We start from the raw sequence: 27538 nt of genomic DNA, 5'->3' as shown, positions 1-27538 counted from the left end.
CTCTATCTTCATGATAATCATCCTCCCAAAGTTTCGTGTTCATCCTTTCAGTTTTGGAGAAGTGGTAAAAAATCAATTTATAATAAAATGATAAATAAGGGCTCAAAGATATAAAAGAATCACTACGTAGGGTTAAATAGTACTGTACATACTCTTGTAGATACTCCTCTCTGCAAAACTTGAGCACTATTTATAGATCATGGTCACATGTTAGGATGGATGAATCAGAAGTTCATTAACAACAGTAACCTCACCAGCAGATAGAAGCACAACTCAATCTCATTAAAATCAGATCCTTGTTCTTGTAATGCAAAACAAAGATCTAAGGACATCCCATTTCGGGACAAGTAAGACCGACCTTTTGCGACCTTTGACTGACCAGTGGAATGACTAACAAGAAGTTGACAATAGCCAATCAGAAGGCAGCTTAATTGAGCTTTACGACACAGGTTTCAAACTGGCAACTACACTTTGAAACATATTTTGACATATACTCAATTTAAAAATAAAAACTGAACAAAAGAACATTCTGGAACGGCTAATAGCTGGTCTAGATTGTATGAATACAGACATAAAACCCATAACTGTCGTTCAAAATACCCTGTGTTTTTTCGAGGTTTCATGATCCAAAATCACATTCCAACTGTCACTTTTATGATCATCTGATAAGCGATGGTCTGATCGGTCAGATGAAAGGTTGATCTGACATGACCTGCAATGGGATGTCCTCAGATCTTTGTTTAGCGGTTGCGAGAACTAAGAATTGATTTTAATTAGATTGAAGCACAACTAAAAGATTTGATAAATAAGTCTGGATTCCAACCAGGGACATCTCAACAAGTTCTCCATGAAGGGACAGTTACAAATCAAGCCAGCAACAATGGAACCTTCTAGTTATGCCACTTTGAACAGTATCCCAGTTACATCACAATGTGTCAGCTTGGTGTGGGAGGAAAGTCACAAGTGATGCCGGTCTCACACGTTTTACCAATTTAGTGAAACACCCTCCAGGTGATTTAGATTCCGAGATGTAACCCAGGTACACAGACACGTCTTTGAATGTTTTACAGTGTTTCATTCATCAGCTTCTACTTCAAGTCCCCCTATGAGGCAGAACGACTGGCCAGGTCCTCGTGAGTACTGCCGATCTGTCAATTACTGCTATCCACTGTGTTGGAAATATTGTCAAGAACGCTGACTCCAAGACCGTCTCTTTCATCTGGAAGGAATAAACATGTAACCATTATTAACCAAAATTTGACAGAAAGGTATCACAATTTGAATTGTTCAGTTTATGAAATTGACAAAACAGTAGCAAAAGTGTGTTTGTTTGTTGTTTAACGCCACACTCTGCAATATGACATCAGTCTGTAAATAATCAAGTCTGGACCAGACAATCCAGTGATTGATATTATCAGCAGATCCACGCTATTGGGATGTGATACATGAACCAAGCCAGCGAGCCTGACCACCCGATTCCGTTAGTCGCTTCTTACGACAAGCATAGTCGCCTTTTACAGCAAGCATGGGTTGCTGAAGACCTATTCTACCCCAGAACTTCACTTAAACAATTGAAAAAAGCCTATATACATTATTTGGATTAGAAAAGAAAAAGGTACAAGTATCCACATCTAACTGAACATGCTAAATGTAATAGTGAACTTTTTGAATAATAGAGAGTCCTGGCCAGGGATGGGGAAGAACTAGCCTTGGCTGTAACTTCCACAATGAAAGACTGTCTGAAGCGAAAGCTTCAGTCTGTTACACTGGTTCCAGATATTTCAATCTGTGAAACTTCTAATACAAACTGAACCACACTGCACTTTATAATAAGAATTACCCGGTACCAGGTGAAAGATACAGTAATGGTTAGTCAAAAGTGCAAATACAGAAATGTGAATAAATTGTTCACTGTAACCATGCAAGTATAACTCAAACATTCAACGCAATCATGATAAAAAGTAAACATTAGGCTGAAAAAAATAAAAATAAAAGTCTTGGTTTTCATGCACTGCCCGCATAAAGTCTGCTACATGTTTTGGTTTTACTTCGATTTAAAAATAAAATGAAATTATCTTATTAATTAAAAATAAGGTTGATGGTACACACTGTTTATTTGGTTACATACTAGTTTGAACAAGCAACAAAACAACAAAAAGGGTGCCTGCACTATATTTTCAAAAGTCATTGCCTGAGAACCAATTCTTTTATTCATTTTTTTTTACAGACTTAAGCTTAAAGCCTGATATTAGACTAACAAGCAGGAGTGCATCTAATGTACTGTCATTCAGTTGTTTCACAATTCCTTGTTCTCTGAACAGTATTCCAGTTATATCACTGTGTCAGTTTAATGCTGGAGGAAAGACCAAAATCAGGGTTTAACACAACACAGAAATGTGTATCCAGTAGAGCTGTTACGATCCTCTCACCTATTCGGTGAATCGAACCATATCCCTTCATGAATTGAATTTGTAATTCGTGGTCACTAGAATCAAATATTTACCAAAAAACAACTCCACCTGGGTTAAAAGGCTTACTGTCTATAACGCTCATTAATTATTTGCACCCAAAAAGTAGCGTTGAAGCAAGCGATCACTGTATTTTTTGCAACCATGAATATGCAGTCATGTGCATTTACATACCCCGTACCTAAAAATATTTGTAAGAACTTATTATTTGCAAAGATTTCTTAATAAAGACGACACTCCTATGGATTTTATTTGACAGTAATGTGTGCTCACATTTGAGCAGATGCTAGTCCCTGGATAAGTGAAGAATATAAATGTTGTTGTTGTTTATCGCACTCAGTAATATTCCAGCTATATGACGGCGGTCTGTAAATAATCGAATCTGGACCAGACAATCCAGTGATCCCGGATCTTCACGAGTCTATTAACACCAACGTTTCAGAGGAGAAAGGGATGGAGATGATGATGTCAAAATGAAGCAATGGTGGCGAAAACGTGCAGGGTATTTATAACACAATGGACAAATAATACACTAAACCGAAGATGATCTGACAAAAGGATTCATCTTTTGGGTAAATACCAAACTGCAGACGATTTGAGGAAATGATGAGGATGGGGAATGATGGTTACTTGTGACAGGATTAGAGGACATGAAAACATGCAGAGTTTTGCACCAACATGAACATAATGAAACGAAAACAAACATTAACAGATTTGGTCACCATCATATTCCTTCTTAACTCTTTTCTTTGGGACTCCCGCTGCAGTAGGAACAATGACTCAGACATATAACATGATCACACTTCCTTTATGAAAGTTTTTGTTTTGTTTGCTTAAGGCCGCACTCAGCAATATTCCAACTATATGACAGCGGTCTGTAAATAATCGAGTCTGGACCAGACAATCCAGTGATTGACATCATGAGCATCGATCCACGCAATTGGGATCGATGACATGCATCAATCAAGTCAGCGAGCCTGACCACCCGATCCTGTTAGTTGCCTTTTACGGCAAGCATGGGTTGCTAAAGAACTATTCTACCCCGGATCTTCACGGGTCCTATCTGAAAGTGTTCCTAGAGGTACAAATCGTTTGTCATCTGTGTTAACAACTGGAGTAACTGTTCAATGTGAAACCCTATTTTTGCCAGAGCAGTGTTTATAACGAAATTACCAGGATTAGCTTGAAGGAGTGGTTGGAGAAGGAAAATGTAGAGGTGAAATGGTGTTTCACGTTGCGTCCAAGATTATTAGCAATATTCAGCTAAATGATGGCAGCTTGTAAATAATCAACTCTGGACTAGACGATCCAGTGATTGATATCATGAACAACATTCAACATCGTCAGGGTACAGCACCGATCTAGTGATTGATGTTGTGAGCAACGATCCACACTGAATACGTACATGACACACTATCAATGAGGTCTGACGACCCGACCCATTAAGACCACTAATGAACAGCAATGGTTGCTGGGAACCGAGGCTAACCTGCAATCCCCACATGAAGACCCCGACACCAGAAGACCATGATAGCATCAAAAGTCAAAACAGTGTCAAAGTTCAAATCACAGGAATAAAACATATAGGTTTTACACTGTAGGCCAAGATCATTAGGTATAATCTGGAAAAGAAATAGTAGAAAGCTGAATTTTTCTGGAGACCTTGCCCCTGGCACAAAGTTCCCCAAATTGCCAATGGCGGCATTTAAAAAAATGGCTGCCATTATTTTGTAAAATGATATGAAATTTATAGTGTTACATTCATGATATCATGCAATATATCAAATGAAAGCTCTTTTTATAAGCTTTCCCACACTACTTGATTCAACCTCGTGCTATAATTAGGATTTCTTTTAAAAGCATTTGAAGTATTATTTATTGAAAATGCCAACTTTGTGCCAGGAACATCAGTATGAATGTCTGAAGGTCTCCAGACAAAATTTCAGCTTTCTACTATTTTTTCAAAGTTGTTATTTTTGTCTAATGTTCATGGCCTACTAGCAGACTATGCATATTTTCTACCTGCTATTTTGTGACAACAGTGGAACAATGAGTGCAAACAAATGGTACGTAATCAGGGATAATTCTTGGGTGGGGCCTTACGCTTTTAGCCACAACATTTGAGAAACAAAAAGGTCCACATTTTCAAATACAATGGGACATTTTAACATTCTGCTGTATGGGCATGTGTGGGTATACCTCTGGAACATATGAAATTTTCACAAAAAGGGCATATGTCAGAACATTCCTAGAGTGAACCCTGCTTAATTAATCCCTGAAATGCATGCGACTTACTTTTAGCTGCCTTGGGAGATTTGAACAGCTTCAGTGATGAGCTTGTGCAGTAGTGGGATGTGCCTGGATCCCCTCGACGAAGCTTCCTGAAACACAAAAGCAAATTACATTTAACAGAACAGTACTTCCATTGTTTATAAAATAAACAAATAATTTTTTATATAAAAAAAAAATAAAATAAAAAATGGAGATGATTCCATGGCATTTGATTAGCTAACCAAGCAATTTGAATAAAATAAGCCACACCTACTTATGGAGAACTGTTTCCTGATTGGTTGAAAGTAGGCAGAGTAGGCAGGGTTGTGCTGCATTAATGTGATATAATTGATTTTGTATCGTCTTAAGTTTTATTAGTTTAGTTTACAACATTGGTGAAGAAACAGTCAAACAGGTTTAGTGCTGGTGAAGAAACAGTCAAACAGGTTTAGTGCTGGTGAAGATGATAAACAAGGATAATCAGGGTGATTCAGGGATTTGGTGCTTCAACCACATTATCTTGGCACAACGAAACTCAAAGGAATTGATCTTGTCCAGGGCCCACTTGCACAAAGCGATCTTAGCGCTATGACTATTGTAAGCCTATGTTAAAGTATGGGAGTTACGATCATCTTAGCGCTAAGATTGCTTTGTGCAAGTGGGCCCAGGTGCTGAGCCTCAGACAACAGGGATATCAGTATTCCCAGAACTAAAACAGAATCATATCAACACAACAGCTACTATCCAACCTTTAACTCAGGCTAGTCCGCTAGCCCAGACTACTAAATTGTGCTGATACAGCATTGGAAGGCTATAATCCTGAACCAATTCTCAATGCTTCAATTGGAAGGCTATAATCCTGAACCAATTCTCAATGCTTCAATTGGAAGGCTATAATCCTGAACCAATTCTCAATGCTTCAATTGGAAGGCTATAATCCTGAACTAATTCTCAATGCTTCCATTGGAAGGCTATAATCGTGAACCAATTCTCAATGCTTCAATTGGAAGGCTATAATCCTGAACCAATTCTCAATGCTTCAATTGGAAGGCTATAATCGTGAACCAATTCTCAATGCTTCAATTTTGCTACAAATTGGAAGTGAAGAAAACTGACAGAAAATGTCAACACAGTAAAAGATCACTGTCTTGTTCAAGACCTAGCTACAAACTCTGAGGACTAGTCAAATATGGTTTCCACTTGCCCTCTGGACAATCTCATTAAAATCAGAGCTTAGTTCTAGCTAACGCTAAACAAAGATCTGAAGACATCCCATTAAGGATCACGTCAGAACTACCTTTCATCTGACCAATCAGTGCATCGCTTACAAGATTATGAAAGTGACAGTCGGAATGTGATTTCTAATCATGAATCTCGAAAACTTAAACATGGGGTATTCTGAATGATAGTTAAAGGTTTAACGACTGAATCCTTACTATCTAGACCATCCATTAGCCATTCCAGAATGTCCTTTTTGTGCAGCTTTCAAATTTGTAATCGAGAATTTGTCAAAATATGTTTCGAAGCATAGTCGCCAATTTGAAATTTGTGCCGTAAAGCACGAGAAAGCTGCCTTCTGATTGGTCAGTCCATTGGTCGGTCAAAGTTTCGTGCAAGGTTGGTCTGACGTGACCCGTAATGGGATGTCCTCAGATCTTTGTTTAGCGATAGCGAGAACTAAGATCTGATTTAAATGAGATTGCGCTCTGGAATAAACAATAACACAAGTTGCTGTAGCTACATGAGTGAGTGAGTGAGTTGGGTTTAACGCCGCTTTTAACAGTATTCCAGTTATATCGCGGCGTGTCGGCTTAATGTGGGAGGAAAGCCCAAAGTGATGCAGGTCTCGGACGTTTACCACACCAATGAAACCCACGAGCGCGGGTATGGTGCTGACAAACCTAGAAACATAATTGGGGCAAACCGGGATTCGAACCCACAATCATAGGTTTCTGGCGTGCCCAAGAGACGCAACTCTGCACAGCGAATCGCGGCGCCTTAGACGACTGGGCCACCCGTGCCCCCTGCTGTAGCTACATCTGATCATGACAACAGACTTTCAGGAGACTCGGCGCCAAACAACTCCAGGATAGAAAGCATTACATGTCTTGCAACACAATTAAGAATTATGGTATTGAATTAGTTTTCTTATAAAGAAAATGTTGCACATGTGGACAAAGTTGTACTCACGCGTTCATTGAAGGTTCCTTGTAACTGACTGCACCAGTTCTGCATGACCTCTTCATACCTCCCTCCCTGCAGGGGAAGTAAACATGGGTTGTTGTAGGAAGTAAACATACAACACATTCAATACAGCTGCCATGTTTTGAATTATTTTCAGCATTTTTAGACACTATCAGTAACCATTGCTGCAATCATAACACACAGTTGCAACTTTAGCCCTCCTAAATATTACCAGAAGAGATGTAAAAATGTTCATGTTTATGATAGAGGGACAGTACCCCCAGTCAAGGACGAACTAGACATGTCAGTATTCTTGGTTGAAATCGAGGAGGATTTTACCCGATTTCCTCGGACTCTCTCTTCCTCTTCAAATCTCCATTCTCCTTCTCCGTCCCCGCGAGTGACATCCTCTCCGCAGGGTTGGGAAGCATGGACAACTTGCGCTTCAGCTCATTGAACATCATCTTCAGCTCAGCCTAGAACCATGAACAAGTGATGAAGACAATATTCCGGCAATATCATGGTGGGTGACACCAGAAATGGGCTTCACACATGTTACAAAAAGGAAACCTCTTTTTGACCAATCAGAATCAAGCATTCATCAATGTCGTGGAAGAACACTAATTACACTGCACACTAACCTGTTGGCTTTCTTTGCTGCGGGCAGGTTTGTCAGCTGCCACCTCTAACTTTTTCTTGGCTGATTTCTTCCCTGTTGACTTGGCACTTTTACTTCCAGATGATGGATTTGTCTTCTTATCTGTTTTTGTCTTCTCCTCAGTCGGGGTCTGAGAGATCTCCTCATCTGATTTTCTTTTTTGTAGTTTCTTAACACTCCTCTTACCACTATCTTCTGGGGGCTCGGCATCAAATGTGATCTGAAGACTTTCTCGTCTTGAATGGGATTTTGAGTCATTCCCTTTGTTTCTTTCGGGTGTTGCTGCATTGTCAACTCCACGTTTTCTACTTTGACTGCGATCTTTCTCTACCCTTGACCGTGACTTGCTTCGAGATCTTGAGTCTTTCTTTTTTGGGACATCTGGACTCCCTTTCAAAGGTAATGAATACGTCTCACTACTTGACTTATTGCTGGGTTGTTCAATCTTTCCAGAACATCCACTTGTTTCTTTTAACTCTACTTCATCTTCATCATCAGAATCTACTTCAATGTACTTCTTGCGTTGACCTTTACCTCTCTCTACTCTTGACCTTGACCTGCTCCGAGACCTTGAGTCCTTTTTCTTTGATTCATCTGGACTTCCTTTTAAAGGCAAGGAATATGTCCCACTTTCTTCTCCATTTTTCTTTTGTTTATCAACCTTAGAATCAGAAATGCTGCTTGATTCTTTCAATTGTATTTCATCTTCATTATCAGAATCTACTTCAGTATAATTCTTGTGCTGAACTTTACCTCTCTCTACTCTTGACCGTGACTTGCTTCGGGATCTTGAGTCCTTCTTTTTGGGGACATCTGGACTCCCTTTCAAAGGTAATGAATACGTCTCACTACTTGACTTATTGCTGGGTTGTTCAATCTTTCCAGAACATCCACTTGTTTCTTTTAACTCTACTTCATCTTCATCATCAGAATCTACTTCAATGTACTTCTTGCGTTGACCTTTACCTCTCTCTACTCTTGACCTTGACCTGCTCCGAGACCTTGAGTCCTTTTTCTTTGATTCATCTGGACTTCCTTTTAAAGGCAAGGAATATGTCCCACTTTCTTCTCCATTTTTCTTTTGTTTATCAACCTTAGAATCAGAAATGCTGCTTGATTCTTTCAATTGTATTTCATCTTCATTATCAGAATCTACTTCAGTATAATTCTTGTGCTGAACTTTACCTCTCTCTACTCTTGACCGTGACTTGCTTCGGGATCTTGAGTCCTTCTTTTTGGGGACATCTGGACTCCCTTTCAAAGGTAATGAATACGTCTCACTACTTGACTTATTGCTGGGTTGTTCAATCTTTCCAGAACATCCACTTGTTTCTTTTAACTCTACTTCATCTTCATCATCAGAATCTACTTCAATGTACTTCTTGCGTTGACCTTTACCTCTCTCTACTCTTGACCTTGACCTGCTCCGAGACCTTGAGTCCTTTTTCTTTGATTCATCTGGACTTCCTTTTAAAGGCAAGGAATATGTCCCACTTTCTTCTCCATTTTTCTTTTGTTTATCAACCTTAGAATCAGAAATGCTGCTTGATTCTTTCAATTGTATTTCATCTTCATTATCAGAATCTACTTCAGTATAATTCTTGCGCTGAACTTTACCTCTCTCTACTCTTGACCGTGACTTGCTCCGAGATCTTGAGTCTTTCTTTTTTGGGACATCTGGACTCCCTTTCAAAGGTAATGAATAAGTCTCACTACTTGACTTATTGCTGGGTTGTTCAATCTTTCCAGAACATCCACTTGATTCTTCTAACTCTACTTCATCTTCAGAATCTACTTCAGTATACTTCTTGCGCTGAACTTTACCTCTCTCTACTCTTGACCGTGACTTGCTTCTAGATCTTGAGTCTTTCCTTTTTGCTACATCTGGACTCCCTTTCAAAGGTAACGAATAAGTCTCACTTTCTGCCTTGTTGCCAGGCTCATGAACATCTTTAGAATGTTTGCTTGTCTCTTTTACCTTTAATTGTTTAGCTTTGTCAGCTGTAGAATCAATGCTGCTTGGTTTTCTTAATTCTATTTCATCTTCATCATCAGAATCTGCTTCAATATAGTTCTTGCGTTGACTGCGTTCTTTCTCTACTTTGGACCTGCTCTGAGATTTTGTGTCTTTTTTCTTAGGTTCCTCTGGATTTCCTTTTAAAGATAATGTCTCAATTTCAACATTTTTACCTTTGTCAACCTTAGTTCTAGAAATGCTGCTTGAGTCTCCTGGCTGTTCTTCATCATCAGAATCTACTTCAATATAGTTCTTGCGTTGACCACCTCTCTCTACTCTTGATCTTGACTTACTTCGTGATCTGGATTCTTTTCTCTTCGTTTCATCAGGGCTTCCTTTCAAAGGTAATGAATACGTCCCACTTTCAACATTTTTAGATCCATTCTTTTTGTCCTTCTTTCCTTCTCTGCTGTTCTGCTTGAAATCAAAGTCTTCAGATTCAGTCCTCTTCTTGCTACGACTACGACCTTTTGACCTGGACTGACCTCTTCCTTTTCCACTTTCTTTTGGGCTGCCTTTGAGAGGAAGATGATAAACTTCCTCTTCCTCCCCAGGATCTTCCATCTCATCCAAAGGCACAATGACTTTAGCACTCTTATCAGCAGAAGCAGAATAATTCTTGATCGATTCTGCTATTACAACACTGTCGTTTCTACAGGTTGCGTTTAACCGCAAACTGTGGTCAGGATCATCAAATTCAGTGAATGCTTGGAGGAGATCCTTTACATCATATTTCTTACTTTTAGTCTGTTGTCTTTCAACCTTCTTCAGTTCCATAGATCTGCCCTTTGATGGTTCAGGCTTTCCCTTCACGGGTAACTGATGTGCACTAACTGATGTAGCAGCATCCTCCTGTGTTGGCTTCCCATTCCGACTTTTAGCATCATCTCTGATATCATTTTTCAATGTCTCCTTTTCTACGTCACTCTTTTGACCAACATCGGGTTGCTTCAGGGCCGAAGTTTCTTTCTTCTTCTGAAGCTTGTCTGTCTTCTTCATCACTGCATCCTCTTCACTATTGCCTTCATCATCTGTTGCTGGTACCACTTTGGTCTTGTTCCCGACATCATCATCTTCCAGTTCTTCATCTGTTGCAGAGGCCACACTCCTCTTGGCATCATCTGACTTGGTCTGTGTTGGAGGAATCACCTCATCGTCAGACTCCGACGGTAACCTCTGCCTTCTGCCTATGCTTCTCGAGGATTTCCTAATTGGTTGAATTTCTACAGTGTCCTCTTCCTCCTCTGATGTCTTAACCGCAGGTCTAGACGAGCTGAGTTTTGCAATAAAATCTCGTGATGACACAGGCTGTAAGTCACCAATCATAGTGAGGCTTTCGTCCATTTCTGCCTCATCATCCTGCCAATCACCATCTGATTCCACAGCCTTCTTCTTCTTATCTGTAACAGACTCAGCTTCATCGTCACTGCACCCATCAGCCTGGAGTTTGTTGATATGTTTGGCTTTAGTCTTGGCAGCTCGTGAAGCCCTGCCTACAGGTTGTATTGACTCTGGATCTGCATCTTTGGATTCTGCAGCCAAACACTTGCTACTTTTGTCTCCCAATTCCTGTTTGTCATTCTCATCCTCTTTACATTTTGCGGACTCTTCTGTCTGATCCTCTGGTTTGCGCTTCTTGCTTCTGCCATTTCGTGAGGATACAAATGTTGCTTTAGAAGAATCTATTACACAAACAGGTTGTATTGATTCAGTTTCATTATTTGCCATCTTAGAGTTCTTTGGCTTCTCATGTGCTCTTTCAAGAACCTCTCCAGCTTCCGTGTTTGACATCTGTGCATCTGGACCCTCTTTGGCATCTTCTGAAACTGACTGGCCTTTCCCCCTCCCAGATGTCTGAACCTTTTCTCCCAAACCACCTTCCTCCTTTTGGTCTGGCATGGTTTCACTATTTGCATCAATCATTTCAACATCCTCATCAGCAGGCTGTCGTTTTCTACTTTGTGACCTTGACCTTGTCATCAGACCTCTTGACCTGGACCGACCTCTACCATTACACTTCTCATCTCCTTCATCAACATCCATCTCTTCATGACCTGCATCTTCTTTCCTGGCCCGACTGCGTGACCTCCCACGTCGACCTGTCGATCCTTCTTTGTCAGGCTCACCTTCAACTTCAGGATCTGAAGTCGGCTTTCTACTCCGACTCTTTGACCTGGAAGTAGGTCCCCGGCTCCTTGATCGACTTCTAGCGCCAACTTTCTTCTCATCTGGGCTCCCTTTCAAAGGCATGTTATAAGTGACACTTACAGAATCACATTTTTGGTCACCTTTCTTTGTAGTTTCTCCATTTATCTGATTATCTTTCCCTTCAGGCTTGTCCACTGATGGCTGGACAGTCGAGTCATTTATGGAGATATCATAGACCGATGGCTGGACCCTACTCTTCTCTGCAAGATGGACAGGTGTCTTGTCATGGAAGTCAAAGATGTTCTTTGGTGAAGGATAGTTTGCAGCGATGGAGTCCTTGATATCTTTCATTTCCTTCTTACTTTTAGTTCTCGGCCTTGAGGGCAACCTGGATGGAATAGCTTTCCTGCTACCATCGTAATCTTTCCGTGACGCAGTAAAAACAATCTTGCCTGGTTTCCGCAGCTGAAGGACAACAGCAGGTTTGCTGGAGTCATCTGACTCCTTACTAATATCAGAATCACTCTTGGACAATTTGACATCCTTCTTCTCTTTGGCTGATATTGATGTAAGAGAGGTTGATTTAGCAATCTTAGATTTTGATTTCTCGATGGTCTGTGTTGGTTTTCCACTCCCAGTTTTGGTCTTATCCTTCACTTCAGATTTAGGATTCTCATCTTCAGGAGGCAGAATGTCGGCTGGTCTGGCCACAGAAATCTGTTCTATGTTAATCACCTCTGTCAGCTCCATATCACTGTTCAGATACACAGTGACATCATCAGGATCACAAACGGGGAGAGGGACTTTGAATACTTCCTGATCTGTCTTCACAGATTTAATCAACTGAGCTGGGGCTGCTGGGCTTCTGCTCAAGACAAATGTCTCTCTCTTCGGGTCCTTCTTTGGCTTTTCTTCGTTTTCTAGTAAAGGTTTGTTTACAACGAATGTACCTCTTCGATCCTGTTTACTACTGTCTTCCGTAGGCGCAGCTTCTAGTTGGGGCGGGGGAGCAGGAACGACAAATGTTCCCCGGCGATCTCTTTTGAGCTCCGAAGTCTTCATACTTGATGCTTCAGGGCTCTTGATAAAATCTTTGTTAGAATTGGACACTGCCTTTTGCCTGCTTTTAGAACGCCCGTTTCTTTGGGCTTCTTCAATGATGAATTTGGGTGAGAGTTTATCCGTGATGCTGGAGGAACCTTTATCCTCAGATTCAGTCTCAGTTATCATTGGATCTTCTGAAACTGAAAAAGTGAGAAAAAAATATTTCCTGAGACATCCATGCTTTATGTGTTACTCCTTTGCTGTGTCATATTACGAACAGACACAGACTGATAGCCCAAAGAGCTGCAAGTCATAGATTTGTCATCTTCCCGAGGCAAGGGAGTTAACTGACTATAAAAGTCACGTTTCCACCCTTGCCGAACTAGGCGGGTATTATGGAGTTACATTTTGGCTGGACTAACGAGTCTATGCATAGTCCAATCAAAATCATGCAATGAAATCGAAATCCGGTTCGGAAACTTTCGTGCAGATTTCGGTCGATTGCAGGATTTGCAAAGCATATGCCCCGCCAACTCACTGTCAGCAGATATTTTCCAAATCTTTTCATGTTTTTAATGAAGGTGCTTGCGTGATTTCATGCATTTCACGATGTAAAACCCGTTTTATCAAAAATATAGATCTTGATTATCGATCAGATTGTCTTGACCGGGCGCCACCATTTTGTGTGAAGCAAACGCAAGTGATACGAGAGGTGAAATCTGATTGGTCCATAGGAGAGGCTTAGAAGAGACAAAACTGGTAATAGCCACTGGTGGCGCTACGATTGAGCCCAGTAATTCCAGCCTAGTTCGGCAAGGGTGGAAACTGGACTTTTATAACTCTCTTGCCTCGAGAAGATGAGATTTGTGGACATTTTGATGGCGGGGTCAGAAGGAGGAGAGCACCCATCAAGATTACCTAAAGAAGTCTGAGTAGTACATTAAACACCTGTTTAACACAGTTGGGGATTTACCTCCATCTGACTAATTTTGCACTGACCTGACTAAATGTTTGGTAATAACTTTGGTACCCATGTTGGAGCCTTATTTTGAAAAAAACACCAAACAACAATAAACAACAATAAAAAAACCCAACAAAACACTGCCCCGATAAGAAACAATAGTTGTGGTGTTTGAGATCTGGAATCCATTTTTAAAGTTCACTTTTGTGGTAATAACTAATTGATGAGGGGCTAGAGATTGCAAAGTTGAACAGGAAACTGGCAAAGCTGAGTTGACATGAGGTTTATCGTCACATTAATATTATTGCACTAATATAGCAATGACCATTCATGGTCCGGGCTGATGCTGTCTTTATAGTGTAAGCCCATTGAGATACCATGCCTCAGCTTAACATGGATATTTAATTCAGAATACTACATCCGAGCAAAACTATTGGTGAACACCAGGCAGGGTAACAACAAGTACCATCTTTTGGCATGATGTAGCCAGGGATCAAACCTTCAACCACTGAGGTGGCAGGGATAGAACTTAACTCAAAAGCTTTACTATTTGTTTGTTTCTTTGTTGTTTAACAGCGCACTCAGCAATATTCCAGCTATATGACGGTGGTCTGTAAATAATCGAGTCTGGACAAGACAATCCAGTGATTGACATCATGAGCATCGATCCATGGAATTGAGATACGATGGCATGCATCAACCAAGTCAGCAAGCCCGACTACCCGATCCCGTTAGTCGCCTTTTACGACAAGCAAAGTTGCCTTTTACGGCAAGCATTGGTTGCTGAAGACCTATTCTACCCCGGATTGAGTAAAGGTAAAATGGCCCTGTAATGGCAAAACGTCGGGGAAATCGAGTAATTTGTACTAGCCCACATAAAATTGTACCAGCCCCGAGCTAACCCTGGTCTGCAATATCAAAGCCTTGATCAGTGTTGACCACAGCGGACTCACCAGCAGGGAGGTCTTGACACTCGTCCTTGAGGTTGGCCTCCCCCAGCACAGACTGTTCCAGAATCATGGTCATTTCCTGCACCTGGCGGACAGTGTCCACACCCTGCAGCTGTAGGGCGTCAGCCTCCATGGGGGTGGGGTCCACGGTCTCCACGGGCTGGGGTCGGGTGACTGACACACGAGAAAATGTGTTCGGATTGTAGTAGATCGAGCTGAAACACAGTTGGATTTTATTTTGTGAGCTATGGCCACAGAGTAGAGTAATGTTAATATGGGCTTGCATGATGAATACATACATCATATGTCATATTAATGTTTTACAATCTTGTGTTGTTTGTTTGAGTGAGTGAGTGAGTGAGTGAGTGAGTGAGTGAGAGTGTGAGAGTGTGTGTGTGTGTGTGTGAGTGAGTGAGTGAGTGAGTGGGTTTAACGCCGCTTTTAACAGTATTCCAGTTATATCGCAGACTGTCAGCTTAATGTGGGTGGAAAGCCGGAAGTGATGCAGGTCTCAGACGTTTACCACTTCGGTGAAACCCACGAGCACAGATATGGGTTTCTGGCGTGCACAAGGGACGCAACTCTGCATAACGAATCGCAGCACCTCAGACGACTGGGCCACTGTGTAAACTTGAACATGTTAAAGGAATCAGACATTGATTAGAATGCTATCACCTGTTTAACAAGAAGACCCTCATCATTTAGTAGATGCTTTTCTGCGTTTCTTGTTTACAGAACATTCAGCAATATTCCAGCCAATGGTTTCCGATAGTCCTGAGATGAACATATTCATAGTACAAATGATGAAAAAGTAAATTCCTGCATTTAGCCATTTTGTTGAGCATCAACATACTATTTCACCAGGAGGCAGACATGGTTTCAAACACTGATCTATCTTATGCACTCAGTTTTAAAATGTACTTGACAACTTTTGAACTAATGTTTGACACCCCCCCCCCCAACATCTACATACAGTGAGATAAACTTCTATCTATTATTAGCTGTAAACTTCAAAAGCTAAAAGTAAGAGGGCATAAAGTGTAGGAGTGTATCAATGAATGTTGAACATGAGTCTCCCCCAGTGACACATGTATAATTTGGTTTGTTTGTTTGTTTAACGCCGCATTCAGCAATATTCCGGCTATATGACAGTGGTCTGGACCAGAAAATCCAGTGGTCAATATCATGAGCATTGATCCACGCAATTGGGATACGATGACATGCATCAACCAAGTCAGCGAGCCTGACCACCCGATCCCGTTAGTCGCCTCTTTCAACAAGCATAGTCGCCTTTGACGGCAAGCATGGGTTGCTGAAGACCTGTTCTATCCATGCTAACCTGGATCTTCACAGGTTTGAGCACAGGAAAGGACTTGATGTGGCAAGGGTGGAAACAAGACTTTGATAAAAATTCTAGTGGACATTCTTGCCTGGGGAAGATGAGCATTCAGTCAGTAAGATGTGTGCATGTAAATTGAAAAAGCTACTTAGATTATTCTGCAGTGTTGTAACACGACTGGATTATCAACTTTCTTCATGTTGTACTTGTAGGCAAGCAACTGCACATTAATTTGGTATGGTTATTTATTCATATGTAAAGATATGGAGGGGTTGTGGTATGATACATAGCCCCATACTATGGATGCGATATGATTCGTTCCGATAGAGCAATTATGTTTCACAAATTGTTATTTGTTTCTTTTTGCTAGTGAATCACAATCCGGAATAATTTGTTCTTAAAATTGTGTATATAATACTATTATAGCTGGTTGTTGAACAGTTCCATTCAGCATTTTAAATCTGATATTATTGACATGTTTTTCGACAAATATAACTTATAATAGACATATCGTATGCATCGAGATACACATGACACAGAGGTTGTAAATCAATGCATTGTAACGTGGCCTTTGTATCGAGATACAATACTGTATCGCTGTATCGGTACACAGGTGATTTAGTTTACGTAATGTACACAAACATGCAGCTTATCTGGGGTCTGACCTTGTGGCTCCACTGTTGATGGGAGAGAAGGCATCATCAGATGTGCCTAGGGAGGAGTTGCGGGCGCTGGAGGCCACGGACAGCCGACTGGGGTCCATACACTTGTCAAGGGCATCCTGCAGACAGCTGCCAGCATCCAGGAGATGGACACTCACTTTGCTCAGGATGTACTTCAGCTGCTGAGTCTTATCCTGCAAGCAGGTTATGGATATAAACTCCCCACAAGATCTTGACGGAGAATTAAGGTGAGGTGAGGTGAGGTGAGGTGAGGTGAGGTGAGGTGAGGTGAAATGAGGTTTAACGTCACGTCCAAGCGACGTGCATGCACGTGCGTGCCCGTGTGGCTGCTTGTTCTAGTCCGGACTGATGCCGATTTATAGTGCTAGCTCACTGAGATACCATGCCGCAGTTTAACATGAACATGATGAGTCAGTATACTGACCCTGAGCAGACCAGTCCTTAAGCCCCTTAATGCCTAGCGCCAGACAGGGTAACAACAAGTACCATCTTTTAACGTCTTTTGGTATGACGCGGCCGGGGATCGAACCCTGGACCTTCCGCTCTCCGCGCGGAAGCTCTACTACTAGACCACGGAGGCGGTCGTCAGTGGGATGGACTTAAAGACAGCTGGCCATAAACTGATAGATCATGGCTCCATAACAGCATGTCACAGGAATGCTACGTATTTGACAACATATCTTTCGATCGGTTCTAGTTCCTACACAATCATCAAAGGGACTATAGCGGAACTTGTTTCATTCTTCACTCTATTTCAGTCGACATATTTTACTGTTATTGATAGATGAACGTTTAACTAATGTACCATGCTCATGGTATATTCTGCAGTGTTTTATTGTACGATAAACAACTCCCACTTGTTTATTTCCTAAATGATAACTATGTTAAACATATCCAAAAACATATTGTCAGTAAGATGACACAAGAGTGAGTAAGTGAGATGGGTTTAACGCCGCTTTTAACAGTATTTCAGTTATATCACAGCATGTCAGCTTAATGTGGGAGGAAAGCCCGAAGTGATGCAGGTCTTGGACGTTTACCACTTCGGTGAAACCCACAAGCACGGGTATGGTGCTGACAAACCTAGAAACATAATCGGGGCGAACCGGGATTCGAACCCAAAATCATAGGTTTCTGGCGTGCCCAAGGGAGGCAACTCTACACAGCGAAGACAACTGGGCCACCCGAGCCCCCAGATGATACAAGGTCCTAAGCACATTGTATATCAACATGGGGTACAGACAAACAACATGGGGTACAGACAAAGAGAAGTGATGCAGTATATCAGGGTTCGAAATTAACATATGTCCACTCGTCTTAGGCTGGTAAAATTCAGGAAGGACAAGTGACTTTTACATATGGACTTCCACATTTACCATTAGGTAGATGTCAACTCTTTTTGTGGACTGGTGAAAATAACAATGTATTTCTAACCCTGAACATCCTATTCACAGCATCATGTTGATCCGAATGCTCCCCGTCATGTTACTATGGTTACCTCCATCCTGCGCTGGACCTCCTTCTCCAGACTGTCGTCCTTCAGTCCTGCAACTCGCTCCAGGTTCATGAGGCGCAACTGGAGGTCCTGGAACTCCTTCTTCATCTCGTTGTTCACCTCGTACGACACACGGAGGTCCTGACGAACCTTCTCCAGCGACTGGGCCAATGCCTTGTTGTTTGCTCGGAGGGACGCCTTGACCACAGACGAGTTGGCTGCTGTGTATAATAAACAGTTGTTTATTGGAATAACGCCGAGCTATGCAATATTCCAGCTGTATGAAGATGGTCTTAGATAATCAAGTCTGGACCAGACAATCCTTTCGATTGATATTATGAGCATTGACCAAGTCAGCAAGCCTTGACCACCCAATCCTGATAGTTGTTGTTTAACACCAGACTCAGCAATATTCCAGCTATATGACGGCGTTCTGTAAATAATAGAGTCTGGACCAGACTATCCAGTGATTAACATCATGAGCATCGATCCACACAATTGGGATCAATGACATGCATCAACCAAATCATCGAGCCTGACCACCCAATCTCGTTAAACCTCTTACGGCAAGCATGGGTTGCTGGGGCTAATTCTAACCTGAATCTACATGGGGTGTATAGTCATGATAATTATCAAGTCAGTGAGTTGGGGGAAAGCACAAAGTGATGTAGGCTGCAAATGTCCACCATTTTGGTGAAACCCACTATCACAGGTACCGTATTCGACGCAAGAAGCGCCCAGGGTGCTCTCAAAATTAGAAATAGGGGTCTCTTATTGGAATATTATTTTGGTGAAAAAGACAGAAAGAGTTGAAAGATAATTCGTGGTTTATGGTGACAGCCTGAAATGTTTATATACGAGAGATACATTTTTCCAGAATTTATATGCCCATAATTAAGGGTGCATATAACACACGAGTACATAATATACGCGAATAATGTACATTGATCAATCGGAAGGGGTGCTAATTGGCATTGTTCACTAGACAATATATTAGCAAATATCGCCGTGGGCGCTTATTACGTCAAATACGGTACATTATAATAGCAATATTCCAGCCATGTGATGGCAGCCTCAAATAATTCAGTCTGAATCAGACAATCCAGTGATTGCTATTATGAACAGCAATCCCCGCTGTCAGGGGGTTGACACACTGGTTGACACACTGGTTCCTGTTTACCGGTAATTACCATTTTTTTAATCAGGCTTGGACCAGTAATTCATGTGGCTGCAAGTCCCTGTGGACCGGCAAAAAAAGTACCTTATACATGTTATAAATCTTTGTCATTGAACAAAACATCGGTGATATTCATATGAGTACTTTTTTCAAACAAAGTCAGCTGTGTTTCTGTTACCATCATGGTTTACCTTTGTCTATTTCTAGGTTAAATATCCATTTGTAGCAACTTCGTCTCAAAATATAAAAAGAAAATGAAGAGAAAATTGTGACTGAAGTTTTTGTGAATGATGTATAGATCTCACTAAGTTACTTCAGACATGACATCTTTGCACTGAACATAATGTTGATTTGGATTAAAACCAAATAATTTTCATACGTTTTTTTATTTGTTGAAAGTTAAGACTGGCAAAAATTTACGGGGAATGGTAATTTTGAGTTGCCAGTCTACAAGAACTGGCAGTTTCAAAAGCCAGCGGGAACACTAACACTATCAACCACGTCACCTAGTCTGACCACTCTATCTATGTAGTCGCCTATTGTGAACACCGTAGGTTGCTGTGAACCATGTTCAACTTTGAATCCCCACAGGGGCTGGTATAGCAACAATCACAACCATTACGTCAACAATACGTTGTTAACCACTACACTACCCTTCAACAATTAAAAACATGTTTCCTCAAGTCAAGTAGGCCATATCTTAAATATAAGTATAAGCACCTTAAATTTTCAATGATTTGTGTAAATGCATCCTTTCTTTTTTTACATGTTCGAGGCTAAGAAAATAATAAGATTTATTGATCCTGTTTATCATGTTACTTTACACTGATTTACCAATAAAATATCTTGATCATAGTTCCTATCTCAAATTTAAACACATCAGCAGAAAAGTTCAAGGACACATCTTTAATTTAGACACTGATTAACTAACAAAGTCAATACAAATTTCACAGAATACCTGTAATATTCATTCTGGCTGAGAAGGACATCTTGTTATTTGTCGAGAGGTTCAGGTCAAACTTAGACTTCTTTTTCTTGATTCTCTTCAGTTTCAAACGTTTGTCACCGCCATCTTCCCGGGCACCACCCATGTTGTCATCCGATGTGTCCTGAAAGTAATAGTGAGTGAGGGAGTGAGTTGGTTTTAACGCCATTTTTAACAGTATTCCAGTTATATCACAGCATGTCAGCTTAATGTGGGAGGAAAGCCCGAAATGATGCAGGTCTCAGACGTTTACCACTTCGGTGAAACCCACGAGCATGGGTATGGTGCTGACAAACCTAGAAACATAATCGGGGCGAACCGGGATTCGAACACACAATCATAGGTTTCTGGCGTGCCCAAGGGACGCAACTCTGCAAAGCGAATTGCGCCCCTTAGACAACTGGGCCACCCGTGCCCCCCTGAAAGTAATAACTGTTATAACACCACAAACCACATCAGACAGCTGCATTATCATGTAGGGATAACAGAGGTAGCCAAATGACTACCTTGACTAAAATATCTTGTGGCGAGTAAATTCTATTGCTACATGTATGTAGACACAAAAATAAATAACAGTTGATCTAGGATCATGCTAATAACTGTACTTGCAAATAAATCCTCCTAAAGTCGACAATGAACGGAAATACAAAAATATTAATCATGTTAATGTAATTAGTATTTTATTTCAGTTGACAATGCTCATTGGATAAGCAAGGATATACCTACATCATGTACATAATCTAGTAACATAAATTGCATCATTGTTCAAGGCACAAATAACAAAAATCAAGTACAGTTTCCACTAATATACAATTCCAGGACCAGTGCAATGATATGTACATGTTACAATAGTTTTTTGATAAAAGATAATTTCAAATGCTTTTGGCTATCTAAAATATTGGCATGATTTTGTTTTTTTCCCACTTGCTACCTCGAAAAAAATACTTTATATGAAATCAGAAGGTTTTTTCCTGTGACTCTTGTCAGGGATGGATTCACAAAGTATGTGAACCTGGAGTTGCTGTCACACTGTACAGACATGATCCAGTATTGGGAAGATGACAGTTTCATGAATACTGACTGAGTGCAGTGCCATCCATTATGTTGGAGTTAGAATTGGAGATAGACTTGGAAACCATGTGAAATTCCAGAATACCCTCTCAATAAGTACACTAAATGTCTAAACAATAAATAAAATAAGTCAATACAGATATGTTAGTTTTGTTTCTCGAATATCTGGGTCCATTTTCTTCAAAATTTGTGGTCATTTTCACAGAAATTGGGGTCTATTTTCTCCAAATTGTCTGGGGCCATTTTCTCCTGCATCCTTTGTATTGCGTCCTGACTACCTGGTGTACATTCTTTAGCGTGTCACTATGTTAATAATGACCCCAAAAGCATTATTAACCATGAATTAAGCTGAAATATTACTGCAGAGTTGACATGATGTTCAAAAGTAACTGATCCTTGTATGAAATAGAAAGACATGGATAGGTGAGATGCGATTTGTATGCAAATGGACTTCCACAGCAAAACAATTCTGATTTTTATTCTATAGTTGACAATTTACTTGAAGATAATTGGAAAATGTACAAAATATAAATTTCAAACCAATGATTACATTTAAATCAGTCGTTCGTTTGACACCGATTGAAACTTATGATCACTGAAGATCTCAGTAACTAACGTGTTGACATTTCACTTTTCAATTCAAAACATTGTCCACGATTCGAACGTTGTCAGTCACCACGGAGACTCCCTCGATCAGGCTAATAAGCGTCCAAACCGCTAATTGTAAATGAATCTATGTTAGATGGACCACAAACCATTTTTGTTATGTTGTTAAAAATCCGATGCTTTAACAGTTCAACGATCGGGAATACAACCGATCACGGCATTCCTTCGTAACGGACATCGAACACCGCCATTTTACTTGAATCTGCCGCCCAGAATCTAGCAGTTCTACAGCTGAAATGCGCAAACGCCCCATCCCTCATATCGTGGTTTACTCAGTTACATACAGAGCCAAGTTATTATTCGATAAATATTATTTTCATCTTAAAATTTACAATTCATATCACAGATGATATTTATACAAATATTAGCGGATACTAGGGTCAAGTAATTTATTTACAGTAAATGATTTATATTTGCGCTCAGATTTAGTCACGTGATTTGTAGGTCACAACATGGCGTCTTCTGTCGTCGTGGAAATGTCAAACCTTGTTTAACAAAACGTTTCCCTCATAAAATAAACGGGAAATAGCGCTAGTCATGTGGAAAAAGCAAAAACATAAAGTGGAAGTTTAGAAAGAAGCAAAAAATCAAGATGACATTCACTCCAGGAGATCTGAAAGACGTGGCAAACCTTGTTGCTAGGAAGCTGTGAGTATCAACTAGGCTAAATGGCCATGTCGAAAACCTCTTCATGTTTTTCTCTCATGTATTGAAGTTCATCGGTGACTGTTTTCCTTTTCCTGCTTCCCACTGCATCGTCAGTTAGCGGTGATTCTATTCTTTTGTTTGAAAGTATTTCGAAAGTGTCTGTTGAATTTTGTTCTTTTCGAATTCACGCACCTGTTTGGTGACTGAAAAAGGAATTTAAAAGACATGATAGCGATTTTAATGAATGGTCGTCCTTACTAAATTCTAATTACAGCACGTCACGATGTATATGTACGGTCCTCCTTAAAAATATATATTTATCTATAATTAAGAAAATGGAAATAATGCAACTCTGGAAAAAAATACGTGTGAATTTTGATCTAGATTCTGGCGATTTCTTTCTTTTTATTATGACCTGAAGTATTCCATAACATTTCTTAACTATAAAAAAATACAATTTCAATCTAACAGATTATCAATGGAACAAGTGCAGACTTTATGAACCAATAACTTCCTGACGACCAGTCATTTGTCACTACAACAAATGCTACCATAATCACACATTTGACTGCTGCCTAACAATGGGGTATATATATATATATATATATACACACTCACCCTGCTATTATCTGGAATGTAATGACCCTACCTCACTTAATGCAGATTTATGGGCCAGTATTGTAAGGCGTAGCCGTTAATCTAATACCATCAACATAAAAAATATTGTGCAAGGCTTGTTTTAAAAAGAACTGCGATCTTGGTCTTTGATATCGTATGAAAAAAATGTCATTTATTGGGTTTGTCAAGTCTATTGTTACGTCCTTTTTCAAAGGGTTTGCCAAACTGATTTAAGACATTTTTTCTGAAGCTCGTGGTTCTTCTGTAGAGTCTTGAAAATGTAGCTACACCCTGTCCTCATGATTCCAGTAGTCAGTTTATTAGTTCATCGTTATACAAGATCTTTCTTTATCATGTTAATTGTCCAATTGTTTACATTATTTTGATTTCTATTTTCCCATACAGAAAGTTCTTTTTTGCAGCTTGTTAAATGTTGGATGCAATTGTATAACAGTAACTGTTCCCATATCGTTGGGGAAAAGAAAAGGGTGGTCAAATGGATTTTTATCATATCATTAATAACCAGACAAGCTATTTCAGTAAACATGGTCAAGCTTTGGTTTCACTGTGCGAACAATTACTTCCATAGTTCAAATGTTCAAACTTATCCTATCTCACACTATGCATTTCTTCTTATTCTTCGATACAGGTGTGGATATGTCCTAGAACAGAATTTCTGGCTTTTAACAAAACAACCCACCCCTACACATCCCATACATCACAAAGTCAACACTGCAAATCCCATGCGACACAACCCCTGCATTCTCATCACCTGACATATCCAGCAGCCTCATTCTCAATTCTATCGCCTGGTGTTAAAGACTTTTACCTAAAAGAAAATACTTTTTGATTTTTGGTTTTACAAGGAAATCACTTCTGTCTACCATTGCCATGAACATATGATATGATATTGAGTCTTCACGCCCCCCTCTGCTCAGACTGTTTTCTCCACTTGACCCACTTCCTTTTTGTTGTGATTGTCGTGGAGTGTGTGATATTGATACACAATATGTCAGCAGTGTGTTAACCTGTCTGAATCGTCTTTCAAAACTTACCTTCTCTCAAGTGTTCAAAACATACGGTGGATCATTGGTGCAAGGCGTTTGTGTAAAGTTTCCGACCATGGTCCTTCGTCCGCAAAGAAACCCAAACATATTGTGTTGTCCCATGTGACTGCCTTCATCTTCTTGCAAAAAGTAAAAAGAAACGTCTATTTCGGCAATGGGTTGCATAACTTTCCACTGAGGAGGACTTGCTCCCGGCTCATTTTTGACTTGCCGACCTTCCCGCCTCTGTGCGGACCACGCCCTTGAAGGGGACAGTGTTGGGAAAGTCTCAGCTGTCAGCAGAGGGTTGCCTTTTCCTCCTCCCAGCTCGTGAATCTGAACATCATTGCTCCCGGCAGCACTCTGAGCATGTAGATTCACCTCTCAGGCTTTCTAATGGCGACAGCCCTACTGACCAACAGGATGATCTTTCTTGAGCAAGGGATTATCGACGGAGATCGTCATCCTTCAATAGAGCGTAAACGACAGAGAGATCGACGGATTGCCAGATCGACATGCTTCACCATTATTGACAAGTTGCTGTTCTTTTGATGGACTACCATGTCAACATTTCGCCAGATTGTACCTCTGAGGATCGGCAGATCGACATTTCAACAGATCAAACCCTGAGGGATCTCCACTCTTCTTTTTATCAACATATTGATACATCGACAGATCAACACATCGACACATCGACACATCATCTGATCAAGAACTCAACCGCTGACTTCACCAGCTCGATACACTGATTGTCATCAGTCACAAGATCGTCATTCTTCTTCAGATCAACATTTCTATCAGGATCGACAGACTTCTCAAGGTTGTCAGTTTCATGCATCGTATCGTCAAAGTTCTCCAGACCGACGGCAGTCACGAGACCGTTGGGAGGATGTTGTTTGACTTAGCTCCCGGACTCGTTCAACTTCTTTTGACTGCCGGGATTCCTCTGACCACCATAATCAAAGGGATTTTCCTTTGTCCAAAGATAACACATCTTCCTGACTATAAGTCCAGTTTCCAACCTTGCTGGCTGGAATTACTGGGCTCGACTGTACCGCCACCAGTGGTTATTACAAGTTATGTTCTTTCTAAGCCTCACCTATGGACCAATCAGATTCCACCTCTCATATCACTTGCATTTGTTTCAAACAAAATGGTGGCGCCTAGTCAAAACGATCTGATTGATAATCAAGATCTATATTGTGATAAAACGGGTCTTACATAGCGAAGTGCATCAAATCACGTGAGCACCTTGATTAAAAACATGAAAAGACTTGGAAAATATCTGTTGACAACGAGTTGGCGGTGCACATGCTTTGCAAATCCTGCAATCGACAGAAATCTGCACGACATTTTAAAAACCGGATTTCGGTGCCCGAATTTGATTGGACAATGCATAGACTCGTTAGCCCAGCCAAAATGTAACTCCATAATACCAGCCTAGTTCGGCAAGGGTGGAAACTGGACTTTTATAGTCAGTTAACTCCCTTGCTTTGGGAAGATGAAGATACCAGAGCCCTTCTGATTTCTCAGATCGTTATTGGTCGGACACTTGACAGCATCTTTGCCCTTGGTCCAGAGCTCGTTACAGACAAGGATCCAGAATTTATTCTACTTAAAGAACTGACCGTTCACCTGTTCCAACTTGACGACCTCATTGCTCCCCTTCTACAACCCCCCAGTTTCTTCTCATGAGACGAGAGCAGTGGCTTCCATCTTGGCGTTGCACGGTAATTGCTCTCTCTCTCAGCCATCATGGAAGGATGTTTTTGGTGATCTGATACAGTCTTTGGTGATTTAGTGATGTGTGGAATGTGTTGGGGTGGGTTGTTTTTTTTTAAGCTGGAGACGCTGTTCTAGGACGTTTCCAGATCAGGATTGAGGAATAAGAAGAAATGCATAGTGTGAGATGGGATAAATATATAAATATGCAATTTTTGTAAAATTTACTTATTTATGATTAAGAAATTGAATAGAATGTTATGAATCGCAACGAAAAGGATGAAGGCGAACATTCTAGATTCTAGCTGCTGATTATCTAGCTTATGTTGAAGTGACATTCACTGGGAGGCGAACATTCTAGAATCCGGCTGGTGATTATCTAGTTCATGTTGAAGTGACATTCACTGGGAGGCGAACATTCTAGATTCCAGCTGCTGATTATCTAGTTCATGTTGAAGTGACAGTCACTGAGTATGAAGGTTGATCAAAAGTATTCTATTCTCTTGAAATCCTTAGGACCTTCATACTTGTATCCTGTGGCACACTTGATAAAACAAATCTGTCTGAGACCTTGTCACTTTACAGCCCTAACTTTGGTGTATTGTTTGAGTTCGACCGTTTAAGACAGGAATGTTGTCTGTGTTCACTATAGGGAGGTGTACATGAATAAGGAGAGAAGGGAGACAAGGTTCCAGCCAGCTGGGTGTTACAGAACCACGAAGAAAATGGTAGGCTGTTTTATACCCTGAACTTGCTGCTCTACATGTTACAAGTGACCGCCTCCGTGGCCTAGTGGTAGAGCGTCCGCCCGGAGAGCGGAAGGTCTGGGGTTTGAACCCCGGCCGCGTCATATGAAAAAGATGTTAAAAGATGGTACTTGTTTTTACCCTGTCTGGAGCTTGGCATTAAGGGGCTAAAACAAGGACTGATTGGCTCAGAGTCAGTATACTGTGTCTGAGTGGGGTGTTCATGTCAAACTGCGGCATGGTATCTCAGTGGGCTTGCACTATAAATCGGCATCAGTCCAGACTAGTACAAGCAGCCACACACACACGTGCATGGACGTCTAAAAAAAGTGCAATAATCTTGGATGGACGTTAAACCTAATTTCATCTAACCTCACCATCATGTTACAATGTTGCTTATTTGAAATCCTATGTTATTCTCTGCTATCATCTACCAGTTTGCCTGTTAGTGGCTCAGTTATTTACAGGTTGATATTGATAATATTGCAGAATGAGGCATACAACAATTATTGGCTCTCTCCAGTTTTCAAAATTAAAACTTGTAAAAAGTCACAATTTTGAACAAAGTATCAATTTTTCCCAACTTGCTTGCCAATTGTGCTTCGTTCTGAATCCTTGATAAAATCCAGCAATAGAAACTA

General features: G+C 40.6%; 1 protein-coding gene across 1 annotated transcript; it reads right to left on the bottom strand.

The window, feature by feature from the left end:
- LOC139470302 (NK-tumor recognition protein-like) lies at positions 1 to 22313 on the bottom strand. Its single transcript, XM_071252663.1, has 10 exons — positions 22207 to 22313; positions 20354 to 20504; positions 18222 to 18439; positions 16706 to 16896; positions 14705 to 14916; positions 7565 to 12990; positions 7263 to 7399; positions 6930 to 6995; positions 4764 to 4849; positions 1 to 1219 (listed from the first exon to the last, which is right to left on the bottom strand). The coding sequence occupies exons 1-10, from the start codon at positions 22207 to 22209 to the stop codon at positions 1152 to 1154; spliced, it is 6558 nt and encodes a 2185-aa protein (XP_071108764.1). The 5' UTR covers positions 22210 to 22313; the 3' UTR covers positions 1 to 1151.
- Positions 22314 to 27538: the final 5225 nt, after the last annotated feature.

Source organism: Haliotis cracherodii, unplaced genomic scaffold (genome assembly GCF_022045235.1).
Source record: "Haliotis cracherodii isolate W230 unplaced genomic scaffold, xgHalCrac1.p SCAF_20, whole genome shotgun sequence".
In the NCBI taxonomy this organism is placed as follows: domain Eukaryota; kingdom Metazoa; phylum Mollusca; class Gastropoda; order Lepetellida; family Haliotidae; genus Haliotis; species Haliotis cracherodii.
This window is presented reverse-complemented; position numbering and strand designations above follow the sequence as displayed.